Genomic DNA, 16,628 nt, shown 5'->3' with positions numbered 1-16,628 from the left:
CTCCTCCTAGCCCCGCCTTCCAACCTGTGCGCCCCGCGGCAGTAAGGGCTGATGAGCAGAGCGGAGCTAATTTTGAGCGCGCCAGTGTCGATGTAGCCAATAGGAAGGCGGAGCAGCGGGGAGGGCGCGGCGGTGATAGGCTGGCGCTGCCGTGACGCCACGGGCAGGGGGCGGAGCTTGGTTTGAATTCGAGGCGGGCGGCGGGGCCGTTGTGGCGGCGGCGTCTGAGGGATGATGGCGGCGGAGGCGGTGATGGTGGCGGCGGCCGAGCGGATGATGGCGGCAGCGGCTGGTACAGCGCTGCTGCCCGCTATGTGCAACCAGCGGCTGGCCGAGCTCCTGCGGCAGGTGGACGACGTGGACCTGGTGTGGCTGGCGGAGATCCGTGAGGAGGCGGAGAGGATGTTCAACAGGTACCGGGGCCCCCTGCCCGCCCGGGCCGCTCACCGCCCGCGCCCCGCGCTCATCCCGCCTCTGCTCTCCCCTTGCAGCCACTACAGCGACAAGCCCGAGCTGATGCCCAAGACGCCGTCGCAGAAGAGCCGGCAGCGGAGGAAGCGCCTGACGGCCCTGCAGGAGAACCAGGAACCGAGCAGGAAGAGGTGCGGGGGGGAATCGGCACTCGGAGACTCCCGCTGGGGCGCAGGGTCCGGTTCTGCGGCTTCCGGGAGGGGAGGAAAGCCGCCGCAGGAGGCGGCTCGAAGGCGATGTCCTGCCCGCCGTGCTCCGCGTGTTAAAGGCCCGGCCCAGCGGCCTCAGAGCGTTTTAATATCGGCCGTGGGAAGCGCCGCGAGGTGTCAGCGGCTCCCATCTCTCTCTTTGTGTCCCCTCTTCCTCTCGTTATCTCATGGAATCCCAGCCTGGTTTGGGTTGGAAGGGGCCTTAAAGCTCCTCCAGCTCCAACCCCTGCCACGGGCAGGGACATCTTCCACTGGAGCAGCTTGCTCCAAGCCCCTGTGTCCAACCTGGCCTTGAACACTGCCAGGGATGGGGCAGCCACAGCTTCTCTGGGCACCCTGGGCCAGCGCCTCAGCACCCTCACAGGGAAGAGCTTCTGCCTAAGAGCTCATCTCAGTCTCCCCTCTGGCAGGTTCAAGCCATTCCCCTTGGCCTGTCCCTACAGGCCCTTGTCCCAAGCCCCTCTCCAGGTTTCCTGCAGCCCCTTTAGGCACTGGAGCTGCTCTCAGGTCTCCCCTTCAGGAGCCTTCTCTTGTCCAGGCTGACCCAGACCAGGTCTCTCGGCCTGGCTCCAGAGCAGAGCTGCTCCAGCCCTCACAGCAGCTCCATGGTCTTCTGTAGTCTTACAGGAAGCTTCATGTCCCTCTGGTGTTGTTGGGCTTTCAGGGGTTCTCATCCCGGATGCTTTAGCTTTGTTCCTCTGCATGTCCCCTTCAGCACATGGAAGGGCTTTGTTCTGTTCCTGAATCCAGTTCCAGTGTAACACAGTGTTTCTGTTGTTAGATTGTCCAGACGGAAGAACAGCAGTTTCAAACTGGTGTCCTCCACACGACATTCCCAATGGCTCCAAAACAAAGAAAACCTGGAACTCATCATGGCTGAGGCCAAAGACGCCTCCCCACCTCGGCGTGTGACGAGATCCCAGGTGGCACAGGCTAAAAGCTCCCAGGTCCTTCCCCAGGCCCCTCCTGTCCGGCACACGCACAGGAAGGCTCCCTCAGTGGAAGTCGGTGCCAGTGATCCCATCGTTGCTGTGACACGGCTCCCGGAGAGCGCTCCCAAAGCAGCAGAGCAGCTTCCCTCACCCATTGTCCTGAGCTCTGAGGATGGCTCTCCCAAGGAAAGCAGCGCAGCCAAATCCCCCTCTGCGCCTGGGCCTGCAGCCTTAGAGCTGCTGCTCCTTTGTACCCCCGAGGCAAACGGTGTGGGAGCAAGTGGGGCTGCCCCCGAGCCAAGGGCAGCGGAGGCGGCCAATGCTGCTGTCAATGAGCAGACCCGGCTGGAGGAGGCCGAGGGCTGTGCTGGGGCCCAGCGCGGCCCTGATAAGGGGTCCCTCCCACATGTGAGGGACCCCCCCAGCACCCCAACAGGCTCCAGGCTAAGCCGTCGCTCCGTGCGCAGGAGCCTCATGGGCAAAGCCTCCCTGAGCCGCAGAACCTCCCTGGCTGAGAAGTACTCCCTGGGCAGCAGGAGGAAGAGTGCGCGCAGGAGCTCGGCCATCAAGAGAAAGGCAGCCCGGGCATCATCCGTGATCTCCAGCTCTGTCGATGGTGAGTGTGAACATCACCAGGGAGTTTGCTTTGTGCCCTCCCTGCTCTCTTTGTTCACCTGCTGCTTTCCACTGCCGAAGGAAAGCAATGTCATGGGCTAGGTCTTCACTTTGGGTGTGCAGCTGACCTTCCTGGGATGAAGCGTGGATGTTCTCTGGCTTCAAGAGACCAATGTGAATAGGGAACCCAGTAACTTCGTGGCCTCTCAATTCCGCCTTGTAAATCATCTGGGAGAGCAGCTTTAATGCTTCCTGGGTTCCTGTGGTGGTGACAGCTCCCAAAGCGAAGCAGGAAGCTGGTGAAAGGGCTTTGTGGCTGCCGTGGTTTCTCCTGGGGGCCTGTGTGTTTCCTGGGACATGAGGTAGCTGTCACAGGTTCACTGTCTTTGGGCAGAGTCTGGCTGTAAATGCCAGAGCTGCTCTCGAGGAGGGAATTCTGAGGCTGAACCTGGTAAATTCATTAGAAGTCTTCCAGACTCAGTGTAGTGGAGGCACCTCGGGAGAGGCGTCAGTGGGCACAGACTGATCTCAATGTTCTCCTGTGGTGCTGGAATGTTGGGCTGGGTTTGGTGCTGGAGAGCAAAGGGCTGGGTAGAGCTTCTGGCTTTCCATGCTGAGGGAAAGAAGTAGCTGGTAAATGTTGGCCTAGTGAATGGCTCCTGACATGCAGGAGATGCAAAAGAGCCTCTTCACCCAATCTGATGTTGGGGGGTGGCTCTTGTGCAGCTGCTGTGATGGGAGAACACACAGAGCTGCGACGATGCTATGTAAGGTGTTGGTGTGCAGTGGTGCAGCTGAATGGGGTTTGTGCCTTTCCTGAAGGATTATCCTGCTTTGCTGTGGAAGAGTTACCCTGGTTTGCAGGGAAGGGCTTTCCACCCCAGTGTAGCTCTTCTGGGTGAGTGCTCCTCCAGCACTAGAGCCCTGCAGTGTCCCGGGCGGGGGGTTTCTGGGAGCAGGGCAGCCTGGAGCTCTGCGGTATCTCAGTGCAGTGTTGAGGGTTCCCTCAGGGAAGTGGTGCTGAAGCACCTGGGCAGTGAAGGCAGGTCCATGGGTCTGGATCTGGGATTGCCAGGGGGGTGTTAGGGGTTTATTTCTCCCCCTGTGCTGCTTGACACAATTCTGCCCGGTCAAAACATGTGGTACCAGGGACAGAAGCTGGGATGCTCCAGGCAGCTCTGGGTGAGGTTCTTAATGCCCGACAGCCCAGAGCACTGTGATGGATGGCAGAGTGTGTGTGTGTGTGCAGGGGGGGGTTCTATGTGGGCCGGGGGGGTGCGCATGCGGTGTGCGTGCATCGCGTGTGTGTGATGATGCACATGTGTGCGTGTGGCCTCTGCATGGCGTGTGCATGCCTGTGCTGTGTGTGCTGCAGCGGGTCTGGCACTGGCTGCATGCACCCCACGTGTGTTTGTGCTTCCTTCGGTCCCGTGTGCAGGGGAAGTGTGAGGGCTGTGCACAGGCTGCTCCTGGGGGCTCTGCCCTGGCTGAAGCCGCAGCAGCACCTTTGTAATGTGATGAAAATAGAGAAATAACTTAAAATAAAACAAAGTAATAAAAAATATAGCAAGGGCAATAAAAATCCCCTGAAGCAGCCATTTCTGGCTGTGCTGGCACTTGGAGCTGCCCTCAAGCCAGCGGATGCTCCATGCAGGAAGCAACGCTCACCCTAAATAACACTGAGTGTAATCACTGCTCCTGAGTCTGAGCCCAGCCCTTCTCAATGCAAGTGCTTAATGAGTGCTTTGAACTCCAGTCCTCCTCTCTTGCATTCCAATTGCTGCATTTTCTCTCTTGCTCTTGGGTGCAGTGTGTGCCTGACCCAGGGGTGATAACCTCAGCCCCCAGGGCTCCTGCACAGCCTAGGCCTGTGCCTGTCACAGCTCCGGTGTTTGTTTTCTTTCTCTGCAGTCTCCAGCTCTGGAGAGATACCAGAGGAAGAGGAAACGGTTCTCAAACCTGGGTGAGAATACTCTATGTTCTTTCTTTATACTTAATATCCTGCCTGGGGGACTTTTACACTGTCATTTACTGCTTGCAGGTAACAAGGGGCTTCCCCTTTCTCTGGTGGCATTAAATACACCTGCCTTTGTTCTCTGTGTTTTCCCCTAGGCCATCTCCTGGACCTTGCACCCCCTCCAAGCTGGTAAGATCTGAGCAGAGAAGTGTTTCTGTTTGGGTCAGTTCCTGAGAGGAATGTGTTGAACGCACCTTTATTTGTTACTGGGGAATCGTATCTGGACCATGAGTGCCAAGGCTTGTTCTGGGCACCGGCAGAGACATTTGGAGTAGGGTGCTACCAGCTCAGCTGCTTTCAAAGCTCTGACTGCAGAGCAGCTTTGCCTCTGTCATGTTGCATAAGGGTTTAAAGTTGGGTTGGTGCCTACCAGTGCTGATGATCAGCCCTGGGATCACCAGCGTTCCGAGGTGAGTCCTGCTTTCTGGCTCTTGCTGCTTCCATCCGGAATCTCTGCACATAAAGCACCTTCTCACAGTCCGGGCAGCTGTTTTCAGGGGCAGGTTGTGCCCTGTTCTATTCCTGTGTTTTTAAAGCCACTTTTGACCTTTCTGCCAGACCTGCAGGTGTTTCACAGCTCTCACTTTGGCTTAAGGCAACCACAGAAAGTTGTAAATCTCCTTCAGGTCAAAACATCCCTCCACGATTCCCTCCTCTTCCTCCTGAGGAGGAAATTCCAGGCTCATGTCAGGGTTTTGTCCAGAATCACCTCCAGTAAGCAAAGGCTGAATGAATGGAGCAGAGCTCCGTGGCCTCAAGCACTTGTATGAACAGGCACAGGCTTGTACGTGCCTTGTGGCTGTGCTTGTCAGTGCAGCTGCAGAAGTTCCAATAAATCCTGGGTTTCCAGTGCCCCTGGATCTCTGGCTTGCCTGGGTTCCAGCTGTGGGACAGCTTAAAGTGAAAACATGGAGAAGGAAAGGAAAACCACAACCCACACCCGAGTGCCCTGCAGGTCTGCGGAGAGAGGACTCGGCCTTTTTGTTTCTGTACCCCGATAACCGATCAGTCCAGTCCATGGGGAGTATCAAAGTCTGTCCTTGATCCTCATCTTTTATTTCTACACCCTTGCTGCTGGGAGCTTGCAGCCTGTCCCACTCTCAGCCCCTGTCACCGGTTACCTTACCCCATCTATCCATCTGTCAGCATTTTCTTGGCAAAGCAGATGGGGTTTGTTTTCTGTCAGACTTCCTCTGGGAGCCGTGAGCAGCCTGAGGATGTGGTGACTCGGAGCCTTCTCCAACCAGGCAGTGTCTTTGTCCATAGGAACAGCTAAAAACAGGACCAGGATGTTGCTACTTAAAGGGTAGATTCTCCTCAGGCCTGATCTTGAATTAATGAGTGCTTCTGTCAGGCTGTGAGATGCTTCCTGCACAGGATAAGATGCTCCAGAAGCCTCTGGGGAGAATGAAGTTTCCTCTCTTCCCAGCTCCTTGGTGTCTGCTGCGCTGCAGGCTGGCCAGTGGGGGGCTTAATGCTTGTGCTGCTGGCACAAGCAGATGGCAAAAGCCATTCCCTGCTGTTGCAGGCACGTAACCCATCACTGCAGCACTTGTGTAAGCATGAAAGCAGTGAACAGCAACCAGATAAACCCAGGACATGAGCGGTTTGTCTCTGCTGTCTCCTGTCCTTTCGTCACGAGCACTGTGACTCTGCCAGGATCCTGCATGCTGTTGACTGTGCCAGTGTCTGAGTTTGTTCAGTTTAGGTGGTGCTTCCCCCGCTGCAGACACTTGGGTCTGTCAGTGTCTGTGCTCTCAGTGCTGACACAACATCCAGGAGGTCACCAAGATGCTGTCCTGAGGTGTTTTCACAGCTGGAGCCCAGGGCTTTGCCTGGGTACCAGTGCCAACACTGCATCCTCTGCAGGCAGTGTCCCTGTCAGTGACAGGAGGATCTGAAGCAGGAGCAGGCTGTGTCTGGGTGAGTTGTGCTCAATCCCCTTTGCTTTTCCTGCAGGATCAACAGAGTCTCCAGATGTCGCTGCGCTCTCACTCTGCCAGCAGGAGCAAGCAGCCACAGGAGGGCACGAGCAGCAACGGTACCTGCAGAAGGGCTGGGGCAGAGGCCTGGGCAGTCTCAACACTTGGCTCCTCAGCTTGAGAGCCTGAACTGACCTTTGATGAGTGAGGGTTTGCTTCAGAAGAGAAGCAGTTTGGAAGTTCTGTGCTTCTTGAGTTATTTTCCACCCTGGGAAGTGCATGGGGACAGATGTAGTGAGGGAGGAGGGGTGTGTGCTGCTGGGTATGGGAGGCCTGCTTGAACCATGTTTCTGAAGCAAGTGGTTGCTTGGAGCTGCTGGAGCAAGTCCAGAGGAGGCCATGGAGCTGCTGTGAGGGCTGGAGCAGCTCTACTGTGGAGCCAGGCCGAGAGACCTGGTCTGGGTCAGCCTGGACAAGAGAAGGCTCCTGAAGGGGAGACCTGAGAGCAGCTCCAGTGCCTAAAGGGGCTGCAGGAAACCTGGAGAGGGGCTTGGGACAAGGGCCTGTAGGGCCAGGCCAAGGGGAATGGCTTGAACCTGCCAGAGGGGAGACTGAGCTGAGCTCTTAGGCAGAAGCTCTTCCCTGTGAGGGTGCTGAGGCGCTGGCCCAGGGTGCCCAGAGAAGCTGTGGCTGCCCCATCCCTGGCAGTGTTCAAGGCCAGGTTGGACACAGGGGCTTGGAGCAAGCTGCTCCAGTGGAAGGTGTCCCTGCCCGGGGCAGGGGTTGGAACTGGAGAAGCTTTAAGGTCCCTTCCAACACAAACCAGGCTGGGATTCTATGATCTGTGCAGTATTTGTGCAAGCTGTAATGTGGGTTACTTTAGACACCTCTAGGTGTCTAGATGTGTCTAGGTTTGAAGGGTGCTGTGTGCTGTTTGGTGAAGCTGGGAAGCTCGTGCTGTGCAGGACTTGTGGCAGGTTGTTTTGCTCTGCAGTAGCTGCAGAATCCCATCTGCTTTCACAGCTCTCTGCAAGGGATATTTTTCTGCTAGAACTAACAGTGTAATGATGTTTTCTTTCAGAAAGCAACTTAAATAAGAGCGGGGAGGCCCAGCAACCACCCCAGAGTGCCAGGTATGTTTGCATCATTCCAGTCGGGACGTGCCTTGGGAGATCCATAGCCCAGTTCAAAGCAGATTGAACACTGAAATGTTGCTCAATGGCTTCAGTGTCTTGTGCCTGTGGAGCTCTTGCAATGGGCTTTCTCTGCCTCCAGGAAAGGGGGATTTAATCTGCATCTTATTTAATTTGTATCTTTTGTTATGTGAGAAATCTCTTGGATGACTCCTTGTGCATGCCCAATGGGATAGAAGCTAGGACAGTTTTCTGGCCTCTTTCACACCTGGCTTTGAGACAATGGAGGATTTGCCATGGATGATGCACTGTGGTTTTCTCCCAGGAGAAAGCCAAGCTACAAGAGAGCTGTGGATGAGCGCTACGACCAGCAGCAAGCAGAAGAGGGAGGGCTTTCTCCTCTGAGAAGGAAGTCCCCGTCCCCAACCTTCCCAGCCAGCAAAGTAAGAGCACTGTAACCCTAATGTGGCTGCACCAGGTCCTGTGCCCCCTCTGCCTCCTGAGGGTCCTTCCTGGCATTCCTCCCACAGGTTGTGCGGCCGTTCAAGACGTTCCTGCACACTGTGCAGAAGAACCAGCTGCTCATGACACCGTGCTCTGTGGGGAGGAACGGGGTGATCAAGTCCTTCATCAAGCACAACACCCCTCTGCGCTCCGATCCCAAGGCAAGTGAAGCTCTTGGAAGCTGGGATGTGAGGGTCTGGTGAGCGTCAGTTGATGTAAAAAGAAACTTTTTGACCCATCTTAAAGTAACCAGAGGCTGCTGTTTACACTTACATAAACTAAATAAGACTGCTTAGTCAGCTTCCTAAAGGGTTCTAATTTGGACTCTGGGCTTTGTTGCTGTATCATTACCCTGTGGTATTAGCCACTAAGTGAGGAAGGAAAACAGGGAAGTGAAAATCAAGGGGATTTTGAATGCTGCAGTGGAGGTGTGTCTACAACTGAAATCTCATGTCCAAAGTCTCCTTTCTAGGACTATTCTAAAGAATGATGTTTGAGCAAATGCCTGTTAAATCCAAACTGCTGATGGTTTGAGCTGTTTCAGGCCTTTGAAGCAGGAAGAAGCAGGTCTCCTGAATGGAAGGCTGCTGGGTCAGAGGGACGAGTGTGCCAGTGTCCAAGTCCAGTGGGCATCAACGTTAAGGTTGTATGACTGTTGCAACCAGCAGAGACAAATCCACTCCTGTGCTGTTTGGAGCTGGTACCTCTGCCTGTGCACACCACAGTGATGTTCTCAGCATCACAGGGGGAACCCCATGCCCCAAACAGAGCAGTTGTTTGGGTGGATGCCATCTGAGATCTGCTTCTAGATTTCCAAAGGGAGTTTACACAGGACAGTTTGGTCGTAAATCATGATGGTTTAATTATGTGGGCTGGACTTGCAGGAGGAATACTGCCTGCATCCATCCCTGACGGGCAGCCCTCACTCTTCCTGACCTGCTTTTAACTGGGAAGAGAAGTCAGTGTACAAGGTACAAGTACAGGGGTGTAGCTTCACAGATGCACCTAGGGCCATGTTGAGCACGGGCTGCTCATACTGCTGATACCCAGCAGCTTGCCTGCAGAATAAGGTGGTTCTAGAGCATGTTTTCACTTGCAGGAGGGTGGGGAGGGAGAGGAGGGCATCCTGCAGGAACTGGTTTTCCTGCATCCAGCTTTTATCTGGCAACCTGATACCAGAACTCCTTTGTGTTGCTTAAAGCTGTCAGGGTTGTGCTGCTGAGAGTCCTGCTGTGCTGCAGCAGAAAGGAGAGGTCTGTCAGCAGGGAGTAGTGCAGGACTCCATTCTCAGCCTCATGGCGCTCCTCCTGATGTTGGTGTCTGTGCTGGCAGCGGAGCTAATGGGACAGGAGGGAATCTTCTGGCCAGTTTGTCCTGGATGTTCTATTTCAGGTTTCATTCCAGTGCAGGCAATTTCCCCTCAGGACTTTTTCCATGTGGGAGCCAGATGTAACTAAGTAGCACCAGAGCAGGAAGATACAAGCATTAGTTTCAAATTAGCCAGCTCGGATGCTAATAGCACCAATCACTCACAGCATGGAGCCCAGCACAAGGCAATCACTTGAACCTTTCACCGAGCTTACAAATGGCTTTGTGCTGAGACCAGGCCTGTTGTAATTGGGCATGTGCAGTATCAAATCTGGCATTAAATTAGTTTATCTCAGTCTGCTTGCTGTACTGGACTGATGGCTGGATCTTGTTCTTCTAATGAGGGTGTTCTTAGGCTGAGTTAGCTGGATTGCTTAGCAAAAAGACAGAAATGCCCTGGGTTTGCCTGCCTGGCAGATGGGGCTTGAAACGAGCTGTGGGCACTCCAAGTGGTGGTGGTTTACCACGAGAGGAAGCTTTGTGGGAAGCAGGGACAGCACTGGAGCTCTGACTTGAGGCAAGCAAGGTGTTTCCTAGAGCAGGCCCTGTCCCAGCACACTGCAGGGAGTTGGCAACACTGCCAAGCACCAGCACTGCTTTTCTGGTATTTACCAGCACAAGGCTCAGTGCTGGCTGCCTGCAATCCCTGTGGAAGCTGCCTGCAATCCCTGTGGAAGCTGCCTGCAATCCCTGTGGAGGCTGCCTGCAATCCCTGTGGAGGCTGCCTGGCCTTCAGGAGCTGATGCTTCTTTTGCAACCTCCCAGCTTCTCTGAGATTAACACCACAGCCTTGTTTTCCATTGCATCTGTTCCCAAGCACCCATGACCACATCACTGGCTGCCCCTGAGCTCTGCTCCGGGGTTGCTGGTAGCATCCTTGGGTTCCGGCTGCAGTTCCTTGGTGTTATCTCTGGGCCCTTGCTTAACCTGAGCAAGATGAGGTAGAAAGCAGCTCTGTCAGGGGACTATGATGTCATTTCACTCCATCTCAGGAAAAGGAGAGGCAGAAGCTGGAGACCCTGAGGAAGAAGCAGCAAGCTGAGCAGCTGAGAAAACAGAAGCTGGAGGAGGAAAAGAAACGGCGACTGGAAGAGGCCAAGCTGTGAGTGTTTGCTTTCTGCCCTGGCCGGGCTGCTCCCTGCCCCTGCAGGCCCCCAGGGCCAGGTCTCTTATCCTGCACAGACCATGCGTGCAGCAGAAGTTCCTGTTGCCTTGCTCTCCCTCCACAAAGAGGGTTTGCTCTTTTCTCTATTGAGAGTGCTAATGACAAGTGAAACTGCCCTGGCCGCTGCTTCTTGTCTCAGGTCCTCAGTCTTGGGGCTTAAAAATACCCCTGGTGTTTAATGCTGCTGTACTTGGCTCCCTCAAGTCCCTGCTGCCCCAGAGCCGTGTCTGTGGGCTTGTGTGTGAGTGTAAGGAGCTCTGGTGGCTGGGCTGCAGGGCTGAGCCTGGGCTGTGTCCTGCAGGAAGCGGGAGGAGCGCCTGCGGAAGGTGCTGCAAGCTCGGGAGCGGGCAGAGCAGATGGAGGAGGAGAGGAAAAGGCGGATTGAGCAGAAGATAGCTCTGTTTGATGAGAAGACAGAGAAGGTAAGGGCCAACGTACTGGAGGGTTTACTTGGGAGCACAGATGCTCTGCTGAGTGAGGTGATGCCGCACAAGTGTGCCTTGCAGAAAAAGAGGAGCTGAGGCTGCTTGAGATCCAGAGAACGAGCTGGAGAATAGTGGGATTAAGATCGTTCCAGAAGCTGGGTGATTGAGTGCCTGCCTTGTCTTGGATACAGCAAATGGCAGCTGAAACCCTGATTTTCCAGAACTGTGATTCTCTAAATGGGCTTCATTAAGGCTCCATTAGATGAGAGAACTTCCAGTCGCTAAAGCCAGACCAATGGTCCTGAGGCTTGGTCTTGAAGCTATTCTCCCATCTGACTTAATAGAGGAAGAGGTGAAAGTAAACCACTTCCTCCAGACCCTCTCTCATGTCTGAGACTTTGAGGCAATTTGCACATGCAACCAGAGCAGTCCTTTGTCTGCTTCAATTATCTCCATCTGCTTTTCCTATTCACGGTTCTGAGAATACATTTTGATGGCTTTTGTGGTATGAGGTGTATAATGCAATACTCCAGCTCTTCCTGTGGAGATGGAAAAGGTCATTGCCCCAAGTATTACCCTTTCAAATCAAGCACAGGTCCCATTGGCTCCTGGTGGCAAAGGAAGAAGCTTTGGCCCCCTGAGGGGATGGGAGCTCTGCATCCTGCTGTGGTGCTCCACAGGGACAGGACAGTCTCACCCAAGGCCTGGTGCTCAGCTGGCTCCATGTGTGTGTTTGTGTTGTAGGTGCGGGAGGAGAGGTTGGCAGAGGAGAAGATCAAAAAGAAAGCAGCTGCCAGGAAGATGGAGGAGGCAGAGGCCCGGCGCAGGCAGGAGGAGGAGGCCAGGAGACAGAGAGCCCTGCAGCAGGTCTGTGCTGGAGCCCCTCATCCTGGGGCAGGTAGAATGGCCACAGCCCCTGCAAGCAGGAGGACTAACAAGAGCCAGCTGAGTGCAGATCAGGGAGGTGCAGAGCCTCTGTCCTGCAAGCCCTCCACAGTGTTGTGCTTCCCACTTTTCCGGCAGGATGCTGTGGGCTGTCAGTGGTGACCCAGGTTCCTTCTCCAGTTCTGGACAGATTCTCACTAAAGACCTTAATTTGTCATTGACAGGATGAAGATCTCTGCACTATAAACCTGCCTCCCAGAGATGGGGCTGTGGTGGCCACCAGGCCCTTTGGGGTCCACTGTGGGTAGGGAAAGGCCAGCACTGAGATAGCCTTGAAAGTATTTGGGACTTCAGCCCCAAGTTGTTTCCCCGCTGTGTAGCAATAGGAACTGGAGGCTCTGGGTTGAATAAGTTGTTCCTGCTCCTTTGTGCTGGAGCCAGTTCCTGTACACTGTGAGTAACTGCCTTGTTGGGCTTACCAGGAGGAGGAGGAACGTCGGCACAAAGAGCTAATGCAGAAGAGGAAGGAAGAGGAGCAGGAACGTGCCAGGAAGATTGCTGAGCAGAGACAGGCAGAACAGGAGAGAGAGAAGCAGTTGGCTGCAGAAAGAGAGCTGGAGAGGAAGAAGGAACAGGAGAGGATCCAGGCAGAAAAGTAAGACAACATCCACTCACGCACTAAATTCTGTGCTGGGGCTTTGAACAGCAGCAGGAACAGAAGCAGGACTCGGGCAGTGAAGAGCTACTTTGTGCTCTCAGCACAATGTCCTGGTACTGGGCTGCCAGAAGACATTCTGGGCTCAGTAGTGCAGCAGCTCTGGTGGGAGTGCCCTGAAAAGCTGTGAGGAACCAAGGGGTTGATGCAGGCTTGGGATGAGAGCGTGCCCCGGTGTAGTTGTGAGGGTAATGCTCTGCTTTGGCCCTCAGGCTCCGTGAGCAGGAGAAGGCTGCTTGCCTGAAGAAGGAGGTGCTGGCTGCTAAACTGAGACTCCAGAAGGAGCTGGAGGAGAAAGAAGTAAGTGCTCCCTTGTTGTGGATGGGCAGAGCCACGTGCATCTGACTGCAGGAGCTGTTCCTGCTGGGAGCAGCTCAGCTGTGCAGCTATTGAGAACCCTGAAGGATGCTGCGGCCCTCCTGAACTTGAGCTGGCCAAAGGTGTCCCCTCTGTCTCTCCTGGGAGGCAGGCTTGCTCTCTTCACATGGCAGCACTGCTGGAGGAAAGACAGGTAACACACACACTGAACTGAAGGGAGGTTCTCTGCTTCTCTGTGCTGGGTGCATCTGTACCTCTCTTGATAGCAAACAATAATTGATGCCAGACTCTTCAGAAACACCACCTTAGTTTCATGTTTGTGCCATCCTCAGCAGAGCACAAGAGCAGCCTCCGCCAGCTCATCTGCAGTGGTGGGGCCAAGCACTCAGTAACTGAGCAGGAGGTTGTGCCTGTGGCGGTGAAGGGGCGGTGCTGGTGCCTTGGCAGTTCCTGCTGCTGAGATCCCATCTCCCCTCTGGCAGGTTAAAGCCATTCCCCTTGTCCTGTCCACGCAGGCCCTTTTCCAAAGCCCCTCAGGTTTTCTGTGGCCCCTTTAGGTATTGAAAAACTGTTCTAAGGTCTCCCCTGTAGCACAGACGTTTCCATCCGCAGATGGCAGCTGATTTCAGTGCTATATCCTGAAGACACAATCAGTAAGAAGCTCCTCTAAGCATGAGGTTGCTGTTGTCAGAGGAAGGCAGCTCCTGCTCTGAAGTGGGAATGTTGCTCTGTGCCACTTGCTGAGGAAAGCTCAAACCCTTGTGTTGTCTGTTTGCTGTCTGCTCTGTGCTCAACGTGCTCCTCAGCATCACCAGGACAGAGACTTGCAGTTAGATGCTTGGATATTCTTTTGGATATCAGAAATAATGCCCTCCCCTGCATTAAGAGCATGGCTTGGTTGCTTGCTTGGTGCCTGGCTGCTTGGTTGACTTGTGGTGTTGGCTTCCCAGAAGGAAGAGCAGAGGCTGGCGGAGATGAAGAGGCAGGAGCAAGAACAGAAGCAGCTGGCAGAGAAGCAGCAGTCTGGCAAGGCAGCCCTAACACAGCACCAGGTAACGCTGCTCCCCAGTGAGATTCCTTATGGGATGACAGCAGGGAATGAGTCCAGCACTGATACACTGTTCCAAACATTCTGACCCTCTGCTTTTAATATTCCCTTTCAGTGACAAAGGGATTCTGTAAACTGCTTTCCTGGCCACCTGAGGCTGACTCCTGGTGGTCTTGAGCATTTAAGTGGCTTTTGGGGAGTGAAAGGAGGGAAGGGAAGCAGCAGCAAGTGGTCCCCAGGGTTTTCCTGTCGGGATAAGGCAGCGGCTGTTGCCGTTTGTTGCCTTCCTGAGCTGCTCCTCCTGAAACACTGAGCGAGCTGCACAGCAGAAAGGGGAGAGGCTGGGACTGGGTTTGTTGCAGAGGTTCAAAGTTGAAACCAGCCACGGGGTGGCAGCAGAGGCTGTGGAATTGCCTTGGGTTGGGCCCTGCTGACGCACCTGGAGCCAAACCTGCAGGTGAGCGCGGAGGCTTCACCATCGAAACCAACCCCCTGGGTCTTTATCTCCCTGCAAAGCTCCATGGTGTGACCTTAAATGCAAACCCAGACAATATATGACAGAAAGTCATAAGGAGCCTCCTGGGGGGGGAGAAAAGCTCAATCTGGCTTCAGAGACGTGTCTCATGGTTGGTGAACCTTCATCCCCTGCATTTCTCAGTAATGCTCTTCCCATAAAGATGACAGCAGTTTGTCCCCAGCTTCACAGGCATGTTCTCTACGTGCTAATAACCAGTTTCATAGTATTAAACAAGCCCAGAAGCTGCAGAGCATTGGAAGCCCATGGTTCAGCTCCAGCTTTGAGGATGTAACAGCTCCATTCAAACCTTGCTTGAACGGAATGGAACTTGTGTACATTGAATGCATCTGTAGCTGGTGTGGTCACGTCCCACACGGCTGGTGGAGCAGCCTGGTCACACAGGAGGAGCAATGCAGCATCTTCACTGCGGCAGAGCTTGAGGACCTGGCTCATGTTCTGGGTCAGAGCTTTGGAAGTGCCAGACCCCAGGACCTGCAATTCCAGGACAAAGCCGGGGGGGACACTGAGGTGTTTGCAGCCCCGGGAGCGTTGCGGTGCTGCTGCCTCTGACACCCGGGGAACGCATTTGTCTTGCAGAACTCGCCTGCCTGCACCTCGTACCAGATGACTCCACAGGGCCCCAAGTGTCCAAAGCCCCCTGTGGTAACCCCAACCAGCTACGGGATGGATGTGAACAGTGATGACTCCACTGATGACGAAAGCCAGCCTCGCAAGCCCATCCCTGCCTGGGCCTCAAGTACGTGTTGATTCCTGTCCCAGACCCTCCAAGGAGCCCCCTGCAGCTTTACTCTGGTGGGCAGTAAAAGCTGGTGTAAGAGCTCGACCAGGTCCTCCTGGTGCATGCACTTAGGTAAATGTGCTGGTCTCCAGCAGCGTAACTGGAGTGCAGAGCCAGGGGCTCCTCAGCCGTGTGGGGATGATCTTATGACAGTGTTGGGGAGCAAATGCTGTTTAAAACTGCCTTAAGGGAGCTGCTGGTGTGAAAGGCAGGACTGTGAGCTGCTGCTCTGGCCTTGAGCCTGCTTTGACATTGGTTTGGCTTTAAAAAGCAAAGTCCTGCCAGATGTCAGGGACCAGGACCCAGACTGGGGTTGTTCTGGTTCTGAAGTGCTCAATTCCATGATTTAATGTCACCTACCCCAGTGTAACTGAGAACCTTGGAATGGTTTGGGTGGGAAGGGCCCTGAAAGCTCCTCCAGCTCCAACCCCTGCCCCAGGCAGGGACCCCTTCCACTGGAGCAGCTTGCTCCAAGCCCCTGTGTCCAACCTGGCCTTGAACACTGCCAGGGATGGGGCAGCCACAGCTTCTCTGGGCACCCTGGGCCAGCGCCTCAGCACCCTCACAGGGAAGAGCTTCTGCCTAAGAGCTCATCTCAGTCTCCCCTGTTTCAGTTTGAACCCATTGTGGGGACAGTACCGGTATGTGCATGGAGGAGGCCTGCAGAGCCTTGTCTCTTGAAATCAGTGCATGCAATATTCGCCCTCCAAGTGAACTGTGGTGCATCTTTTGGCTTGAACAGGGGCTTTAGAATATCAGATATGCCAGGATTTGATGGTGGTGAGGCCCTGGCACAGATTGCCCAAATAAGTAAATGCCCCATCCCTGTCAGTGCTCAAGGCCAGGTTGGACAGAGCCACGGGTGACATGGTCTGGTGTGAGGCATCCCTGCCCATGGCATTGGTTGGAACTGGATTTAAGCTCCTTCCAACCCAAACCGGGCTGGGACTCTGTGATTTCTCCTGTCTGTGCTCTGGGTGCGATGAGGGGAGGGGGAGCAGGGACACAACGGCTTCAGCTCCCCGCTGTCCCCCGCTGCAGGGAGCCAGCTGAACCAGGCCGTGCTGCGGCTCTACTACAACCCGCCCAGCGTGGACGCCGTGTTCGGGACGATGCCGAACCTGCAGCTCCAGGACATCTTCTACAAGAGCAAACCCCGGTACCTGCGGCGCACGAGCTCCGCTGTCTGGAACTCCCCCCCCTTCCCGCGGGCCAAGCCTGCACTGGGGCTGCCCCACAGCATCAAGAAGTACTGAGGGACCCAGGTACGTGCTGCTGGCTCGGAGGGGAGCAGGGTTCCTCTTCAGTCTGTAAATCTTTAGACGTTAGCATTGAATAAATGTCAGCTCTTACTGGGCCTCCTGCATTTTCTCTCTTAGGCAAAGCTGGAAGCTTTTGGGAGACGCAGCCTCGGAGGGATGCATCTCCTCTTACTTTTAACTTTGAGCTGGCAAAGATTTAGACCTTTAGGTCATGAGTGCATCACTTAAAGCTTTATGTGATGCTCCCCCCTTCAGCCAAGCAGGCCTGGTGGGAGCTGCCAGTGGCAGGCAGAGGTTGCGTGTCTGTCCTGTGGCTGAAGCCA

General features: G+C 54.8%; 1 protein-coding gene across 1 annotated transcript; it reads left to right on the top strand.

Annotated features, from left to right (window-relative positions):
- Positions 1-273: 273 nt before the first annotated feature.
- Positions 274-16,299, top strand: INCENP (inner centromere protein; the record flags this gene model as incomplete). The annotated part of the gene is made up of 17 exons (XM_080618402.1): positions 274-413; positions 492-602; positions 1,462-2,228; positions 4,139-4,190; positions 4,340-4,373; positions 6,204-6,285; positions 7,248-7,299; positions 7,625-7,742; positions 7,830-7,964; positions 10,164-10,273; positions 10,638-10,758; positions 11,506-11,628; positions 12,129-12,301; positions 12,574-12,661; positions 13,630-13,731; positions 14,842-15,001; positions 16,085-16,299. 17 exons carry the CDS (start codon positions 274-276, stop codon positions 16,297-16,299), a joined length of 2,583 nt encoding a protein of 860 aa, XP_080474528.1.
- Between the last annotated feature and the right edge of the window lie 329 nt (positions 16,300-16,628).

Source organism: Psittacula echo (genome assembly GCF_963264785.1).
Source record: "Psittacula echo genome assembly, chromosome: 5".
Classification (NCBI taxonomy): domain Eukaryota; kingdom Metazoa; phylum Chordata; class Aves; order Psittaciformes; family Psittacidae; genus Psittacula; species Psittacula echo.
The sequence above is the reverse complement of the archived record's forward strand: the minus strand, read 5'-3'. Positions and strand labels throughout refer to the sequence as shown.